General features: G+C 46.8%; 1 protein-coding gene across 1 annotated transcript in view; it reads left to right on the top strand.

The window, feature by feature from the left end:
- LOC122398906 (hemicentin-1-like) overlaps positions 1-20,099 on the top strand; it is a 125,092-nt gene that overhangs the window by 28,865 nt on the left and 76,128 nt on the right. Inside the window, exon 3 of the mRNA XM_043399170.1 lies at positions 10,597-10,802. Within this exon, the coding sequence (XP_043255105.1) occupies positions 10,597-10,802 (206 nt within the window). The remainder of the gene's footprint in view (positions 1-10,596; positions 10,803-20,099) is intronic.

Below are 20,099 nucleotides of genomic sequence, written 5' to 3'. Positions count from 1 at the left end.
TAATACGTACCTCGCGAACGTACGATCCACGTAACGATAGACCAAAGACATTCGACTAAATGTAACGGAATTGTAACCGCACCGCGTTAAGTCGGACTACGTAGTTACCCGGGCGCCACAGTTGGTCAGCGAGTTCCATGGAAACGGTGGAGATTTAATGATAGCTCCGACGGACGTTGCGCCGACGATCGTCCCGTAGCTATTGATAGATAAATGGTGACCAATCACAGATCATTGACCTCATTTACATTTGCAAGCACCGATATTGGCGCAGCTTTTATCTCCGGTACGCGTGCACCCTTGATTCCAACGCGGCAGATAAACGATGCCGATGTATGTTTGATGTCCATATCGATAAATCATCTCTCTTAACGCGTGCGGTGACAGCTGCTAATTCACGGCACGTTAATAAACCGTTAAACGCGTGTTCGATTTTACGGGATAAATATTACCGATAACGGACCCGTCGATTCCGACGCGACACGTTCACCGTCGATCGATACAAATTTTCGCTAACATCGAGTTGTCAAAATCGTCGATCGCGCGAGCATTTCCTTATCCGAGGTAAGACGTGTGCAATCTCGGAAAATGATTCTCGTTCGCCAGGTACTTTAACACACGTTCCGGGTCAATATAAATGGCTGGCACGAATTCAAACGCGTTTACCCCTTGATCCGACAATTTACGCGAGCCGCCGCCAAAGGTCGCGCACGGAAATCGGAAAACGAAATTATCGTTATCGCGAACGCGAACAGGAAACGCGATTTGATGTTCTTAAAACATGCAGTCGGGCGTAAAGTGGCTGGCCTGGTTTTCGCGCGTCTTCTCATTTTCGAAAGCCGGGTCGTAACATAATGCCCTTTTCTATTTTGATTTCCCCGGGGTTGTCGTCGTTTGTCTTCGACAACGATCGGAGAGCTCGCCACGGTGACTCGGACCCGATGCTTTGAACGAGGCGAACATCTATTTTTCCTCGACGACGAAAAGAGCTTTGCGATTTTTATTTTATTTCGCTTTCTCCCGCGATACGGTGCTCCGTTTGAGGCGCTGGAAACCCCACCGTCGGGGGAACTGGAAAACGCGCTCAGTTATGGCCTAATTCCCCCCCTGTCAAAGAGAAAAACGAGAGACAGATATTTCGCGTAAATTAATTTCCCGTCTCCACGGTCGATAAGTGACGCGACGGTCGCGTGTTTTCGCGTGCAATCGCCGAGAAGTTCCACTCCGTCGAGATAGATTTTTACCCTCGTAGCTCGTTTCTTTCGCGCAGTTAATTAATTAGCGTATGACGGTGCTTCCTTTCCCATCCTTCGCGGAAAACCCGCGCCGCGGCGATCCCGGCCCCCTTCCTCCCTCGTTCGCGCTCTGCCCCACTCGTGTTTTGCCGAGTAGAAACTCGTCTCTTGGTAACTCATTAATTTGACGCTACTTTCCAGCGAGAGATTCATTCGAGGTCTCGCGCCTTTCCGAGACTTAAGCGACAGACGCGATATATTACGCGTCCCGAAAATCAGACGACGACCTTTTTAACGACTTCAAAATAACCTGCTCGACTACCGCCATCATCTTGACCCTCTCGTTACCGCTGCAGCCACGCGGCTGCCTGTTTAAAATTATTCGATAAAGTGGCACAGGATCGTGTCGATAAAATAATAAAGAATCCTGAACCGTTCGAGAGCATCGTTAAAGTACGAAGCGTAACGTCGCGAGCACCGAAGGAAATTTTTATTTCTGCTGGGCGATGCTGAATGATCGTGCATGGTGCGGAACGTCGATCAGAGGGGAATACAAGGAAGAACGGAGAGTGGGGGGGTTGGCAATTGCTGTTCGTCGTGTTCGTTCGAAAGGAAAGAAGGGACGAGGAAAAACGAACAACGAAACGCGAGTCGACACTGTGGACAGCGAAGCCTTTTATCTGCTCACGCTTTATTTGCATCCGCGCAAACACGGAGGAACGCTGCCGGACGTGAACTCTCGAGTGACTACGGTGGACACGTATCCACGTGTCGTATATCGGTAGAGCCTGAACGATGAATGTGAAAATGTCGCGCGCGTCACAGGATGTTCCTTTTGTCCTTGTCATCCATTTATGCATGAAGCCAGCCTCTGCTTAATCCGTCCCACTCTCCGGGGAACGTTCAAACTCGTCAGCGGAACGACGCGTCGACTTCTTTTTCCAATTCGGTTCACATTCATCGTCTTGCGACGAAATCATCCGTGCTAGACGCGTCGATTTTCACCGCCTCGCAATGCACGGCAAACGAACCTCCAACTTCTGCTAAAAATTTATTTATTTCTGTCAAACTAAATTTTCCACGCGACTGAAAACAATATATATTCGGTCGTTTCGTCCGAAATATTCGTCTCGGAACAGTATTAAAAATAGTTAAACTTTACACGCATGCAGTTCCGAAACTACTAGTGTTTTATTAATTATTGGGGTATCGTTAGAAGCGTCAAAGCCTCCCCTTTAAAATGGCTTTTGGTTTTTGACGATCCGACTTTCCGTTTCGAAGATATCGTAATTTATGTAAAGGGGTAATTTTTCTTAATTCGACTATCGCTGTCTCCGTCTGACGCGTCGCGTTGGACCTCTCTCTCTCGCACGTGACTCGCGGCCGAGTGGCCCAGTGACCTAGTTTCTCCGAGCACGTGCCGGTCAACGACCTTGACAAGGCCGTAGTAAGAATGTAAACAAACGCTTCGGACCCTCATATCTCCGAAACTAGCCACCGCGTCGACTTGAAACTAAAATCGCTGTATCTCCGGAACTAATAAAGCTATCGACTCGTACAAACGCTCATTTTAAAGGGCATTTCATCCCCTATCCAATGACTATACCATCTACTATAATTTTTGCTCCCTTCTATGTTTAATTTGAGATTTACTTTGACCATATATACCTAAAAAAGTTTCAGCTATTCCTATCGATTATACAACCGGTTCACGATGAAACTGTACTATAAATTTCTTATTTAATTGAAAATATAAAAGAGAAAAAGAAAGACTGGTCATTTAACTGGTATAATTTTTGGCACGGTCTTTGTCCCCGCGTGGAGGTATCAATAACGAAAATTGAAACAGACGAGGATGGCTCGCGATCGACGAGTAGATGGGATTTTCAATGGGTCCGCGGAAAGGGAAGAATGCCGTTCATAAATCTTCCATTCTGTGCTCCGGTTTAATACAATAATTCTGTCACCCGTGCTTGCATTCCAAGGGATCGTAAATACACCCACCGATTGTCTGGCACTGGTGCTGCAATCTTGGGAGGAACTCGATTCGGGGCTCGGTTCGATGGTTTCCGCGTCTTGCCGACATAGTTCTACTATCATTATCGACTAAGCGATTTTCGACTGGATCGCGTCCGCCGTTATACCCGGAACTTTCTACGCGAAGAAGCGGAAGCCGATCGATTATCGAATCCAAACAGTACGGGGATCGATATTCCGAAAATCGTTTCCCGAATCGCGGCGCGTAATTGCCCGTGAGAGCCAATGACGAAACACCGTCGGGAGAGCGTGTAATGACTTCTCGATTTTTATTCGTTACAAATGAACGAAACTAAATTTCGAACTCCGCTCGCTGGGTGCCATTGTTCTACGAAAGCTCGCGGAAAATGGAATACCCATCGAACGAGAAATGAACTATTACCAGGGTATGAAAATGATCCTATTGAAACGAAAAGAGCTCAGAAATGGAAACCGCGAACGGAGGAACACTCGATACAGAACGATCATCCGTCTTCCGGGATTGCCGCGGAACGAGTGCATTGTGGACTTCACCAATCACCACCCTTTCCGAGCCGGTACGCTCTTTTGTCGCCCTCCCTTTCTTCCACGCCCCCTGATCTCTCCCTCTCTCTCTACCTGTCTCTCTTCGTTTTCTGCCGCTCCTCTGATTCCACTCTTTTGTCCGCGTTCTTCCATTCCGCAAAGCGCCCCTCGTCAACGAGCCGTGGATAAAATCGATCGATGATCGGTAACGGACGGGGAATCGCTCTTATAGCAGCCATTGTATAAATTACAATTTCGTTACAAAGTTACTCCAGCCTGTTTGCCTTTGAATTTAAGTAATCTACTCGCTGTAATTCGCCTCGAGCCGTTGGCAAACTGCGCCGACGGACCTTTCATCGTTTCGTTCGCGGATAGTATAACCTACATTCGGTCTTTTTCATTTTCGAACGTCCGTCGTAATTCGCCGGCGAGAAAATTGTTTCGCGTAAAAGGGGGGGAAAAAAAAAAAGAACGAAACGTTGACGTTTCGCGTAGCGGATATATCGTCGTTCGGGGGATCGGGCGCGCGTTCGAAGAGACGTTTAATGTTCGTAACAGAAACGACAAGAGCTTTCGCGTGGCGGATGCCTTCGCCGGTCGTGTAATCGGATATTATATTCAACGATCGGATTGATATCTCTGTCCTATTATGCCGCGGCATGAATCCCATTTTGAAGAATGCCGTGGTGCAGTTTCACAGTGATATTTGAATAGAGGGCGGATAGGGGAATGTAGACGGGCGATACCAGAGGATCGGAGGAAAGTGGCAGCTAGAAACGATAGGGGCTGCTGCCACAGCCTCTCTCGCGGCATCCAGAACCAACGATTTCGACCGATCGAAAGCGACGGATACGGAAACCGACGTCGAACCGTAATCAGCAGCCCCCGCGAATCGAGAGTGCGAATCAATGAGAGTGCCGCGGCTCCGATTTCCATGCGCCTTGGGGTTTTACGTTCGCATGGAAATGTTCCGCTCTATAGTTCCTAAAGCGACCGTCGTTAATTAAGAACCGTTTCGAAATCGCTTTAATTAAGAGATTAATTCAATTTTTCAAAGAACGATGTCCGAGCACCGCGAGTTTCTTATCGAGCCTCGGCCCCATTACGAAATTAAACCAACCCCCCTTTTCGGTCAACGAAGCTGCCGCGAATTTCCCGCCGCCATTCTGGAACGCATCGGTACGAATAAAATGCGCTTCGCGTCTGTTTGGTTCGTCGTTCGCGACGCCGGAAGACGGATGGAAGGAATGCGATGAAACTCGTGGATCCATGGGTATTGCGAACATATTTAAACGGTACGGGTCTGGAAACTGAGCTTGACTCTTTTGCGAGGAAAAGTATCGCGAAGTAAATATGTACGTTTGGTTGTAAAGGGGATACAAAGTTACCGTGTTTCGTCCCGAATCTTCCTCAAAGCCTTAACGCAAGTTTTTTTTTTAAATAAATCGAGGTACAGCAAACCGCGAAGGAAAGAACGCGGCTGGCAGGCATTAACGGCTCTATAGATACCGAAACAGCAATTTCGCGATCCCGTGGAGAAATTCGTTTAAAAAGCGACGGGCCAGAACTGGCTCGCGAGCTGCGGTTCGTGTGCCAACCCCCTGATCTATAGGAGGAAATTTGAATTGCACGACAATGCAAAATTCTCGCCCCGAGACGCGTGGTATTAAAATTCGCCAGCCATGAAATGTCTCGCTTAATTTTACAGCAGAGGCACGCGTAACGCGGACTGAACAATTTCTTTGCATTACATGAATTTTTAATAAAAACGATCAGGAAGAACTCGAGAATTCACAAACGACGTACTGTTGGCGTTCTACGAACGAAAGAGAAGTCGAAGAGATTTCGGGGTTCGTGCGATTCGTTATTCAAAAATCTCGTTGAAATTCGAACTTTACGGGTGTCGCGAGGCAACGCTTCCGGCATACGTCTAATCCCAATTAAAAATCATTTTATCACCGGCTCCTCCCGCGGGCTGCTCGGTTTCCGGCGAACGAAAGTTAACTTGGGCAAATTATATTTTCCGGTCGAGCGGAACGGAAGAAAAGAGAGGCGGAGAGGGTGGGTCGACGGCCTAGGGACGGAACGAAACGCGTGGTAGGGCGGGGGGGGGGGGACAAAACGGAAGAGGCAAAAGAGAGAAATGTGGTGCCGCAGTGGCGACGCCGTCTGCAATTACAATGCCTTAATTTTATGCGCGAAGTTAAGCTCCTTTTAAGAGTCCCGAGAGTGGTTGAGTCCCCTTCGTGGCCCTGTCTCCGCGCCCCCTCCCCTCCCGCTTCGGGTTTTCACCTTCTCGGTGGAACACTCGTTTCACCGACACTAGCGTATTCATGGGAAACGTTCTTTTGCCCTGGGACACGGCCGGGATCTCCCGACGAGTCGCTGCAATTATTTTAATTTGTTTAGGGACCATTCTCTCCTATCTCCAACTTTTCCCGCCTTCCTTCGCCCGGATACTTTCCACGCGGCCATTTTACCCTCTCCCATTCGTTCACTCTCGATTCCACATTCTTTCTCTCGGACGATATTAACCCCCCCCCCGTCCCCCTTTCTTCGCCTGTCCGCATTTATTCCGTCGCCTCTGAACGTGCTCTCTGCAAAAACTTTACCGGGATCCGTTTGACGCTTCTGGAAAATTTTATCACATTGTATTATCTTTTCAGAAGGGACAACCTCGTACAAATGTAAATTGAAATAGTAGAATAAAATTTATTCTTCGTTAACGAGATAATTGCGTTCGAAGGTATGTCCGACCACAGCTCGCTGTTTCTACTTGCACCGCTGACCAAATCAAACTCGATTAAATATTGCAAAACTGAAACCACTTGTATTACGTTTTATAAATTGCGCTCGAGCAACTTTAATCTTCGTTCCCCGCGGATTCGACCGGGGCATTACGCGTTCGCGACATTTTCTTCCCCGAAGCAACCAGAATTGCCGTCGTTTCTCCCCCAGGACCCGTAAATTGCACTTGTCTCGTACATTCCATAATTTTTCTTGTATCTCGACACGCGTTGCAATCGGACAGAGTCCAGAGAGGAACGTCTACGACAGAACCAATTATCTGTCATCTCGTTCTAATCGCATTTTCGCCTTTCCTCGCCTCCGCTTCGATCACCCGTTTTCCCTTACGCTTACCGCCCACTCTCTGTAGAAGTCTTCCCAACGTTTTTCCACTTTCCTTGTCTCTACCCTATCGTATTTTCTCGGAGGGTGTGTCCTCGGCGGTGATTTCCAGCTGAAACGACCGTGTCGAAGATACTTCGTTTTTCTGTTCCACGGCGAACATTCGCTCATCTCCTAATAATGGCTACGAATATTTATTCGAATCTCTTGTGCTCTCTATTATTTTTCCTGCTATATTAACGGTGTTCGGTAATCAGTTCTGGTAATCAGTGTAGGTTGAGTAAAGTCTAATAATGAAAATGAAAATGATGCTTTGTCTAATTCTACTTCCATGGATTTCCATCGTCCGTTTCACGAACTCCCTTTTCATCCAAACAACTCGAAAGACTTTGACTCAACTTCAAAGGTATATCAACGCGACCAAAGCTTCGTCGGATTTTCGAGCTGGTTTTACTCGCATACGTGGAACAACCACCGCACGCACACATCTACAATTCGGTTTTACGCGCCACAGATTCACAATGTGGCACGCTTATTACCCCGATAAATTTCTCGAAAGCTTTCCGAACGCTAGATCATGACCTGTCGGTGCAAAAAATGATGTAATCTCGGCTTTTCATCGCATGCTTTATCACAGGTATGTGCACAACGCATCCAACGAGTCAAAGTTTACGTCGTCTACGTGTCTTAACAGAGCCCTTATCGGTTAATATCAATATTGCCGATCTTCTCCGCCTTTGTAATCACTCCTCTGTCCATTTGAATACCGATGACATGCAAGTTCTGCACATGTCGTAACTGTCCGAAATCACTGTTCAGATGCGGGACGTGAAATTGAATCTTGACAAGATACGATGCTGGTTCTCAGAGAGCAAGCATAATCCAGGAAAGACCAAGTTACAAACCGTCGTTTCGAAGATCAAAGCTGGTCTACGCGCTTCTTTCGACGCAAATATTCTTGGTATCGATAGAAGAAAACATTGCATTGTTATCTTTTATAGGAAACTCGTAACATTATATTTATGACACGCACTCTGTATTCGTCTCTTCGTCTTCCATCCTCGGAAACACCTGCTGTAATCTTCCCGCTTGACTATTGTGATATTATACAGGGTGTTCGGCTACTCTTGGAAAAAATTGTAATGGGAGATTCTAGAAGCCAAAATAGGACGGAAATCAAGAATACCAATTTGTTGATTGAGGCTTCGTTGAAAAGTTATTAAAGTTCCGTCTGATAAAGAATTTTTTTCTCGAAAGTGCGTAGGATTTCGGATGTATGTCTATTCACCAAAAATGATTGTAATTGACCCTCGCAACCGAAAATAATTTTCTCAGAATGATTTGAAATTTTTTAATAACTTTTTAACGAAGCCGCAATCAACAAATTAATATTATTGACTTTCGTCTTATTTTGGCCTCTGGAATCTCCCATGAAATTTTTCCCAGGGTTGACCGAACACCCTGTATATGACCCTTATCTCTCCCCTTGTCTTAACTCCTACGTACAACGTGTTCAAAATTCCTGTCTCCGGTTCATATACAATGGTCATAAATTTGATCGCATCTCTCACCACTTTGTAAACTCCGGCTCAACGCGATGCAACAATAGATCTTCCACCTTTGTTGCCTTATCTGCAAGATTCTTAACGCCCGTTATCCTTCGTAGCTTGCAAATCTCGACCGTATCGATCTTTCGTATCGCACGAACGCGCGTCTGTTTCTTCCGGTTCGGCAAAACTTTTCAATTTTAGGCGTTTCACGATCCCCCTTTCTCGATACTAAAACTATCTCTCGAAATTTATAATCTATCCTCTGTTCCATGATGGTAGGCATGATCGATAAAGAAAAGTTCCCCGTCGAGAGAAAAAGAGTCGAAAGTTTTATCGCAGTTCCCGCTACGTCGGACGAAACAAAGATGCGGAAGAAACTCTTGAAATTCATTGAAAAGTATAATCTTGGCTCTGAATATTCGCCGTTGCGAATTTCTCTCGCGATCGCTGTTAGCGTTGACGGTGTTTCGACCAATTCATTAAAATCCGAACGCGTAAAAGTAATTTTTCTAAAAAGTTGGTCGTTCGATTCTGCACGGTCGAATCAGCGTTCGTTCGACGTCGTTCTAACCGCGGCACGGTAATTAAGAGTTTTTCCACGAGTTACGCGATCTCGATGCCTCTTTAATTTCTCGTAAATCAACCGACACGGGAAGTAAACGACCGATGTTATCCGGCAGAGGCGAAAGAGACGAGTCGACAGCGAACGCCGACAAGTCTGTCGAGATCAGATCCCTGCCCCACGGGAAGCCCCAGTCATCGTGCTCGTTAAAAACCAATCCAATTTGTCTTACGGCCGTGGACGAACTGCAGCAAATGAGACTGCACAACTGTCGAAACTTTCGCGGGACGGGCGAACGTCGGACGATCCTTTCGTTGATCGACCGTGCGACGTCTTATCTCTAAAGCACGACCCAAGTTTGTCGCTCGATTAGACTTACGAAGTCATTCTATTGCTGTTCGACCCGATAATCGACGACCCGACGCGAAAACTCGCGACGACCATCCGTCGAAATAACGTCGACAATCCCTTTTCAGTCGCCGGAAAAACGAAAACGCTTATGATCCGCTAAATGTATGAAATCAAGAGACTGTACACAATAGCCGGCGAGCGTACACAATGGCCAAATTAGCTCAGACCTAACTCAAACCTAACCCAAACACGGCCCGTTGTATGTTCATAATTTGAATATTATTCACTCTCTCGCCGGCTAATTTAGCGACTGTGTACACACGACGATGATTGCGCGTAATCACAGACTTTGTACTTTTTCGGTAACGCGTGCGGCGTTACAAATTTCGCGTTGTAGCATGCAAAGTTACTTTAGAAGAATATCGACTGGCTGGACACGTTCGCCCGCCGGCTACGACCGCCCTATTTTCTCCTACCGTCGACACTCGTTCTTTCGTTAATAGAAACGTAGTTCGTTTGTTTCCTCGTTGCCAATGAACCTGTTTTACATCTAATTTCTCGGTCTTTGACTTTATTTCGGCCCGAGAATACTCTTTGCACGTAGTAACTTTGACAATGGTGGTCTTGATACCGAACTACGGCGAACAATAAATTATTTTCTGCGAGGGATTTTCCGTTTAAAGAGAATTGAGTGACGCTAACGGTCGAAGTGCGTTGCAAACATCGTCGACGGAACGTTTGTCCGTTTGAAAGGTTGTTACGAAGTTCGTGTCTTGGGTCGCGGACAACGAGACCAAATCCTCCCCTTCGGGCATTCGAGTGTCCCCTTGCCCCAACTCTCTGATACATCTTCTAATGCTATCTCGAATAGCTAGATCTCCGAAGTAAAAGGTTATCTGACTCTCTCGGTCGAGTGCACTTCTGTCGGTCTGTATTGAGTTTCAAGCCCGGGACTCGGGGGCTGAGCAAACTCCTCCGTCCGGATCTCCGGACTATGACGAATTGCGAAAGTTGAGTGAAAAATTGAATGGGGTTACGTAAGTCCGGCTCCGATCCACGCGTAAAAGTGTACGCGCGCGCTCGTGTGTGTGTACGCTCGAACGGCCGCATCATTCTCTCATCGTTCGACCGTCTTCGATTTTTATTTCGTCGGTAAATTAATCTTCGTCGACGCGGAGCAGCGCGAGCTCCGAAACCGATGACCGATCCGTTCCCGTTGTTTTTCCAGCTACGACGCGAGGAATCGACCGTTCGCCAAAGCGAAAGTATGGAGCGCCGAGACCTTCTGGGGCGACAGGGCGTCTTTCAAAGCGAGCCCACCCGCCCAGCTGACGATTCGAGACCTGCAGAAGAGCGACGAGGGCGTGTTCCGGTGCAGAGTCGATTTTCGCAACTCTCCGACCAGGAATTTCAAGGTCAACTTCACCGTTATCGGTAAGTCTAGCCCCCCCCGAAAACTTCCATCGTTCGACTCGCTCGAAGATAGCCCGATATCGTATCGGACGAACTCCGGATCGAGATACCGCTCGAAAACTAAGACGAAGCGGAGGAGACAATCCTGAAACTGTGCCACGTAACTATGGAAATTTTAAAACGCTGCCCTCGACTCTCCCCCGCCCCCCTCACCCAACCCCCCTCCCTGCTGCGTCAACTTCCTCCTTCTCGGGCGAAGTTCGACAGTTCCGCCGCGAAACTACTTGGAAACTGATCAGAGTCTCTGGAAATTGCGGCACTTGGATGGATCGCGGGGAATCGGGAGCACGGCGGAAATCGCCACGACGATCGATGGTCAGTTTGAAGCGGGATCGTTAATTGAGAAACAGCCGACCGCTCGGACAACCGGCCGTCCAACGAAACGGAGTATTCACAAACGATTCTGTCTCGAGAGCTGCACGATTTGCGGTCGATTAGTCCCCGCACCGACTCCTCGTTCCTTCGAAATGCCCGGCCCGGTGTCCCCTTTGCGTGCCACTCGAATAATTACGCTCGAACTTCGTCCGTCGATCAAGGTTAATCAGGTTCGTGGCAACTCGACCCCGATTCGCCTCTACGAAGGATTGATATCCGGATCGTTCGTTAACCGATCCAAGGATTCGTATTAAAAGAACGGTGTTTGTGTAAACGAGGATCGAATGTTCACCCTTGTCCCTCATTTTCGCGAGTGGCGAGCGATTTCAAAAGCGGCTTTTGAAACTCCCGACGGGAAAAGGCCCTTTGGCGGAATCATCGGCTGATTACAGGAAAAAACGGGAACAAAGGCTGGCCGCGCGGGCGTAAGTTAGCTACGCGGCGTATCAGCTTTCGCCCCGAAGGGCGAAACTCTTCGTCGGACAGCCCGGCGCCGGAAAGTCTAAGACGGGCCCCGAGGACGTTGCTCTTGTCTCCTAATAGAATCGAACCGGTATCGTGGGCGCTATTTAAGGAGTACGCGCTTCGTGCTTTGAAACCGGCCAGAAGCCCAAAGTCCTTTCAGGAAACCCCTAACCCAATTTGCTCATCGATCGGCTATTAAACTGAGTTAAAGAGCCGACTACCGATTCCGCTCGACGGAGTACGGAGTGGAAACTTCAAGACGTTCCGAAAATCTGCCGAGACGTGGTACGAGAACAAAGGAAGCCCGTGTGCCCCGTGCAATGTCAGCTAGTCCGCGCGCGGATTCTTTCGCAAACTTTGTCGCGGAGTCTGCGTCGGTTTGCTCGCCACAATTCACCCCGAAACGAATCCTTTATCCTCTCGATTTTCAATTCTTAGACTTTGCGCGAAATGGAGACATCGAGGGAGACTATCGAGTTTAAAACTTAACCCGATACAGGATCGAAGGACAGCGTTCTCTAGAAGGGAACTAATCGAATAGGCGACGCAGCTTCTAGTCGTAAGGGCATCGACGTCGGGACGTCGCGGTGGCTCGTTTTACGCCTCGACGCGCGCGAACGCCGCTCGAGATCGGTACACCAAGCTAATCCCGAATTGCATCGAGTACCGATAGAAAGACCGTGGATGGAACAATGGGGGAAACGTATCGGAGAAACGGCAAAAGAAGTTCCCCGTTATGCATTCGTTTCTCAGACGAATCGAAACGATCTCGATAGAGCTAAAAGGACGTTAGAGTTCTCGTTCGTGGGATCCACCCTCTTCTCGTCTTACGTATTTGCTAACCCCGTCGAGCAGACGACGATACTTTTTCCATTAATCCTTTCCGCGACAAAGTCAAATTATGAGATACGTTTCGAAAAAGATCTATTCGACGTTTTCAATTGCGTCCGTGATGGGCATTGAGACGAAATATCCTTTATTCGTGCTCTTAATAATACGATAAGTTGCATGATATAAATAATGAAATATTTATTAAAAAACTTCTCGTTCTTGTTCTTGTACGGTAAATATCACGGATAATTACGTTTCACGTTGCGTTTGTTCGTAATTTACTGCGCATAGTTCCTGCATATTATTAATTTTAAAGGGTTTTTTGTACGTAAAAAGACTCGGACAACCCGTCGGCCAAAAGGTTGTAATAAACTTGTATTAATATACCAGGAGTTGGTCGATGCACGCACGCGTAGCATTGTGTCAGAGTTTCGGAGCGACTGGGAGCGCCTCGCGCAGCTAATTAAATTTGCGTGTATAGTTGGACAAAAATAAATGATAATTGCTCCGTGCACGAGCAACTTTATTCAAGTACTATGCTAAAAATTAGTTATACGAGCGAGCGTGGGTGCCGGTGCCTCATTATTATTAAATCTCAAAGACACGATCGTTCCGTCCGGGGCGAACATTTTAAGCGCGCATCAAACGAAATATATTTTGTAGCGAATATGGGGACGGAAAAAAAAATTCTAAATCGAAAAGAACCGTCCACGGTGGATCGAATGCCTCGACGGAGACGCTGTCGGACAAATAATAAAGCTCTTCCCTTTTTGTTGCCGTCCGTCGTGTCGCTCTTAGGAGTTAATCCCGAGTGTGTTTGTTCTTCCTCTGATTTTCCTCTCGCATATAGCAGAACCATGAGACGCCGGAGTCTCTCGGGTTCTTGGGCAGAGCCGGAGAACCGTCGCTACTTGGAGGAGGTCGAGCCGCGTCGGAAACTTGGAGCGAAAGCTGGCGAGGCGTCGAGTCGGTGAACGTTAATCCGATTAGGATTTAGTTTAGATTTTGACAGGGTACTGCCCATCCTCCGGAACGCTTCTGGGACGTCTAATCGCCGATTACGGAGAAATTAATTCCGTCTTATCCAGCTTTCCACTCGGCCCCCATTCGTCGTATATCGGTCTATCTATCGCGCCCGCCTACCGTCTTAAATATCTGCCTGGCAATTTATCTATTCGTTTGCCCGACCAAACGCCACGCCCTTTATTATCTAACGTTATTAGTTCCCGGCTAACGATCCCCTATCTATTCGTTTACGCTCCAAACTTTTCGCATCGTTGCGAACCGGGATACCCGGGCGATTATGCGCTTATCGAACGATCGCCGTGCTTGCACCTCGGGGCCCTTTCCCCGTTGACAAGAATTCCACCTCGTTACCAAAGTATTCCAGAAAATACTGTGCACTTTAATTACTTCGCCTCGCGCCATTTTTTCACTCTCTATGAAACGCTCCTCGTACCGTCTGCGTATCGTTATAATTACGATATCTCGCGCAGTTGCAGCTAGAATTATCGCCTGATGCTCTCGAAATGCATCCCTGTACCGCGCTCTCTTCCACGCAAAACCTCATAGATTCACGGTAACTTTGTTCCTTGAAATCGTGTCTCTATGAATCCGAATTCAACGTTTATAACATTTACTTTCTTCCTGGCTCCCTTCCGCCATTTAAACGTTAAACGTACGCGACTTACGTAACATATTCTCCGTCCATTCCGTTCACATCGAATCGTGCGTTTCCATTATTTTACCTTCTTTCCCTATCCTCTCGACTGTAATACATTTTTAGCCAAAGGGTACCTTTCATACGGACGAATTAAATTTAGTTAAATTAAACTTCTGTCTGTCCGATGTTACTGTTACGAGCCGATAAACGGGTCCCGTTTGTTCCTGGTCGCTCGCGTAGAAAATACAGCGCAGGAAATGGTCGGAAAGATACCGAGAATGTTAATGCACGACAATTTTGCAATTACAAGAACGTATTTCGCGTTATTTTCCTGCTGGCTTACGATTTTCTAGCTACTGAAAATTATCAAACTGTTTCGAATTGACATTTTATACCGTAGAACTCATCCAGTTCATAGAGTTTTTCAAACCGTCCGTCAGTCCATTCGTCTACGTTCTAAATTCGATCCGGTCTGCCTATCAGGTGTTGTAATCTGTTTCTAAACGCGTTGCATTAAACCCGCTGAAATCACAAGCCATCGGAGAACGCATTATTCCCAGAAGTAGATGCTTCATGCTGAATATCCGCACTTAAGCCTCTTATCGACGATTACGCATTAGCCCCATCGAACGTAGACTAGATACGTCGAGACCTTTGAGAGGAGTAACGCTCGTCTCTGTATCGTTCGAAGGAAATGCGATTGTCTCCGTTACTAGAATCGTCGTTATCTGTTGCTAGACGCCGTGTGTGCATCTACCATCTCGCGTGGTTCAACGAGGTCCTGCACCGCCGTAGCCGATATCTCGCCGGGAATATCTCCGTACGAGCATCTTACGCGCAATTACTTTGAAACCTGACCGATAACGAAAAGCAGGGAACTCTACCCTATAAAACAAACCGAGCATCGAACAAACTATTCTTTTGGAGAGAGGGAATTATGTACCTTCGGGTGAAACGATCGACGCGAATGTTTCGTGAAAATTAAGTATTCAACGGGGTCAACGATGCGACAAAGTCGTTTCTTCCGTGACTCGCGAGGATGATGCGGAGGAAATTGTGCGTGAAACGCGAGCGTCTGCACACAGAGACGCGGCCATTTTGAAAAGGATACCGCTCGAGGTTCGTCGTTGACGAATTCAATGAGAAAATTCAGGCAAAAACTGCGTTCGAGGTTCTCGAAGGGCACTATTTTGTAAAATTGGGGGAAAGGTTTCTCGTCCCCCGTCGCGCTAGAGCTTTGGCGTCAAAATTGAATCGGTTCCCGGCCAGTAAGACTCTATTTTATAACCCGGAAGGTGGTTCCGGAAGCAGGGGGAAACGGGGAGGAGGGAAGGCGATCGGGATTCGTTCTCGGACGAAATTTACCGCGGCTTAGCAACACCATCCCACGAGCGCAGACCGTCGTGCCCGCTTTTTCCCTGACAGTCTCGCGAATAATTTATCGCGCTACGAATAATGTATCGTCGGCGTAACTTACCCTTATCCCGGGGAATAGTTTCCGGAATAGGTAATGAAAACGCACATTCCGAAAACGTAATATCAACTCGTCCTCTCGGCCTGTTTCGCGTCTCGTCGGGAATTGCCCTAAAAGCGGCCGATCCGCTGTAAAATAAAGCGGAACGAAGAATGCGAACGGACGAGGGCGGAGGGAAAGGCCGAGGGAGATTACTTTCGCGGACATGCGGTTAGCCAACCTTCTCAAGAAATCATGAATCGGACGAAACGAACCTCAATAATGTATCGACCAATCGAACTCCGTGGAAAGTTGGACGAGCGCTCGGAACCAATCGAAAGCTCTCCGGCGGAAAGTTTTTTGCAAGTCGCGAAAAGAGAACCGAGGAGCTCCGAGCATCGAACAGCCATTGCTCGTCGATATATTGTTTACCGTGACGATCGAATTTCCGCGAGATAGCATCGAGGGAAATATTCTGTGACCAACGATGCACTATACGGAGCAATCCTATTCGTTTAAGTGTCATAAGTATGGCAGTGATCGCACGAACGTTCAAGTGACTGGAGTATATTTGGAAAATATGTTTGTAAATTGTGCTGGTGTTTCGCGACGCCTACGGCGGGAAAAAAGATCCGAACATTTAGTCCACTATTCCGGGGCCATAAAGTAGACCTTTTTCTTCCTCGAAAAGGTCCTATTACGTCGTTTTTTTCCATTTTATGGTTCGTACACGAGCATCCTTACTTCTTCCTGAGCTACAACGCTCCACCCACCGTGGCCGTTTCTTATTATGGCAATCTGTAAATTCTTTACATTGCTCGAGAAAATAGAGTCGAAAACAACTATCGATTGCTCCGCGGTGTAAACAGAACTTTGTATTACTTCTCCCAAATTAGAACGCTGCTTTGTGCGGACCATACTTGGGCGAAATTAATTTCAAATTGTTTCATAAAGAACACGTTATTTGGTCGACTCGATATTAAATTAAAAATTGATTATACGAGAGAACGACATTTATGTTTTAATTAGAAATTTGTTTTTCAATTAGAGTTCAGAAATAATTACCAAAATTAATTAGTCGGAGACCGACGCGTCCAAAATGTGAATATTCGCGGAACGCCTGCGAGCGTGGTAGTTTCTTGGGAATAACAATGACTCGATCTTACGATCTAAGATTTATCGGTAATGAAAGTGAGGGTCACGTCCCCGGGGGAGTTGTCCTAGACTCTGTCAGCAGGAAGAAGAATTCAAGAAAAAATTCCTTCCGCCAGATGAGCCAAGCGATCCTCCCGTATTCGTTCCTTTATGACTCGAATAACGAAAAGAGGGTTAGTTATTCCGAGTCCAATAACCCCTTGGCAGTGGTGCGCCCATAGGGTCGAATACGTTCATGACCTTCGGGTCAAGGAGGTTATAGGCCTCTGACCCGAGTACTCCTAAGAGCTACGGCGCAGAACGACACTTAATGTCAGTTATAAAAGTAGATAGCCAGTGGAAGAAGGTACCATGTATACCAGGTGCTTCGAGTTTCGATAAAAGAATTGGACGATTCGTAAGAAATTGTTATTTGAACGGCGAGGAAGCATGCTAGAGACTCGAGACGATTAAGACGCTCAGAAATGTTGCCAGAACGAACGGAAATATAAATTGACCTGAAAATAATTACTTCAGATATAAGGCTGAAAGGAATTTCGTGGTTGTTTTGAATCGATATCGGAGGTATTCCAATGCAGGTAACCCAGAGTTTATTGGGCAAATATTTACGATCAATTCTAAGGCTGAATATAGAGTGGAAATCGAAATATGCGTTGGTACTTTTAAAACGACGGTGAATAGCTACTTCGTATCTAATCGTGGAAATTAGTTTTTGGTCGGGCCCGAGCTGGATGAGACGAGATAGACCGTACGACTGGGACACGTGCATTTATAATACGATTCGGATGAAAATACGGAATATCGATGGCATAATACAGTTCAAATAATTGATTATCCCGGAACAGTCGGCAGAATTGAAGTTTCTCTGCTCCGGCGTGCTTTGTAACAGCGGAGGTTTCAGCCGCAAGAGGAATAAGAAAAGCAAGGGATGATACGGATCGTAATGTAATAAGATGTCAGGAACGGGAACGGATGTTTATGAAACTGTAGGAGGAAGAGGTTGAATTATACATCATGTTGGATTGAGAAACGATAAAAAAAGATTAAAATACTCGTAAAAGGTACAAGGAGAGAACCAAGGGAAGAGCAATATAATGAAATACATCATAAACCCGCGTGGTATTAGGTATATTATAGTCGCCTATAGTAATCAAGTTATCACGAGGGAATAGAGAGAATATTTCGTCAAACATCGATCCCGATAGATTGCGTGTGTGTACAGCTAGACAGAATGTAAACAGAACCGACAATAATTCCCTGAAATCTATACCAAACTTCCACAAGATGCGTTTTACCGTATTAACGGTTAATTCGATTAATTGGCTGATACGTAAATTTCTCATGACTATTAAAGCACCACTAACTTCGACAAAATTGCATCCTCCGACCCAACCACGTCTCAACAAAAATCCACAAGTAATTTTAAAAAGAATTTCACAGCTTGGATTCCAAATTATGGATATTACACCAGCGTATCAGAGGCTTATTGGAATATTTGAGGCTTTCCCGGCTCGAATACTGACAGTTGCAGCTTCCGAGTGTGAGCCGTGTCCTTTGGGAAAAGTATCCCGACGTTCCACGGATATTCCAGCTGGATTCTTCGGGGATCAACCGATGCACCGGTGTATTTCGAGCAGCTTAGTCTATTTACCGTTTTAATTGTTAGAGTGAACAATGAAAGGAACTGAAAATCCTTTGGTTTTAGCTACCACTTTTTCCCCGACGAAGAGTTTTATTCCGTGGTCCGTGGTAGCCCGGAAGTTACAGCCGATTGCACGTGTGGTCCGATCTGGCGCATCCCTCATGCTCTTTTTAGTAGTGTACTCACGAGCAAGGTATTTTCTAGATACCCGATGAAGATAGCGAATCTTCGGGGGACGTAAGGAGTTGTCCAATCTTGATTTGCGTGGCGAAGACTGTTTTGATGTTCCGTTTCCTCGGCATTCTGCTGATGTGGCCGACGATATCTTTTATATACGGAAGAAAAGCAAGAGCTTCTACGTCTTCGTTCGTATTTCCGTCCTTCCGATTCCGCGGTTTCATCCTGTTTAGTGTCCTGTCTACTTTCCTCTCGCTAAAGTCGTTTCGAGCCAAGACATCCCCGATGCGTTCCGATAAGAATGGTTCGCGAGACTTTTTAAGTCGTCGACGGTTCTAGCATTAACGAAACTAGAATAATAAACGGAGTTGTAAAAACTTTTTATTGAAATTATACCCCGTACGAATACGAGCACGTTGCACGGCCCTGAAAGGCACGTACGAAATATATCATGGGAGATGTAACCGCGGAGAAATGTGTCCGGCGTGTGTCTCGTTGCTTCGAAACCGCGACGTGAAATCCAACTGTTTCCTTTGCAGGGTTCTCCTCTTCCTTTTTCTATCCGTGTACTTTTAGCCCTCTTTCGCGTCGTTCGTTTTTCGACAAAAGTTCAGCGGTCGCCGGAAGGTAGCCACGAAAACACGACGGTGCTCATTAGCCGGAAGAAACGTCTACGAGAATTTTAAAGCATCCTGTTTTCCAAGAAAACTCGGGGATTGATCGTCTCGCCGAGCCCGCAGGCTCGTTCGACGACAACCAAAGCAAACGAACGTACACTTTTATATATATTTTCGTTACATATTGGATTCCCGGATCGCGAATGCGAGCTCTGAGGTACGGAAAAAGAAAGAGATATATATCGCGTCAAATATTGGCCGATGGATCGATCGACGAGACCTTTCGTGTATCCTTCGAAAGGAGAGCTCGAAGGCTCGAAACCGTGAGAAAGTGGATCGATCGTGAATCATAAGCGAATTTCAACGCGCTGGTTTCAAACATGTACACGTTGTTTCCCTTCGACAACTCGAACAGGAATTACGTTCGTCCGGAATCCGATGCTGTAAATTCACCGTGGCGATTTATAATTTTCAATTTCTGAGAGCTTACAAGGGGGGCCAACTCGGCGTGCTCCGACGCTCAAACGGTATCCGATATCGTGGCCGATGTCGATCCCAGGAAATTGGAAATGGAATATAGCCTGTTTTCGGTGGTCGAGCGTGTTGTATTTGAGATCCGGAAGTCTCGACTCTCGAATCCACGGGAATCGTTGATTACACTCGGCGAAAAAGATCTTCGCTTTTGTGACTCTGTTCGTCGGCATCGAGGGAAGAGGTCGCGGGGTTATTCCAGTCACGCGTAGGATTCACCGTCGTTCCCGATATTCCTGGTCCAACATATCCTGTCTGCCGGTGGCTCTTGAACGTGTCCTGATCACGGGCCCTCTGCATTCTCAGCTTTAACGTTCCCACGTTTCGCATTCCGCCTCCCTTCAAGACG

This window comes from Colletes gigas, unplaced genomic scaffold (assembly GCF_013123115.1).
Source record: "Colletes gigas isolate AHSC1104 unplaced genomic scaffold, ASM1312311v1 Colletes_gigas_Sc00012, whole genome shotgun sequence".
In the NCBI taxonomy this organism is placed as follows: domain Eukaryota; kingdom Metazoa; phylum Arthropoda; class Insecta; order Hymenoptera; family Colletidae; genus Colletes; species Colletes gigas.
This window is presented reverse-complemented; position numbering and strand designations above follow the sequence as displayed.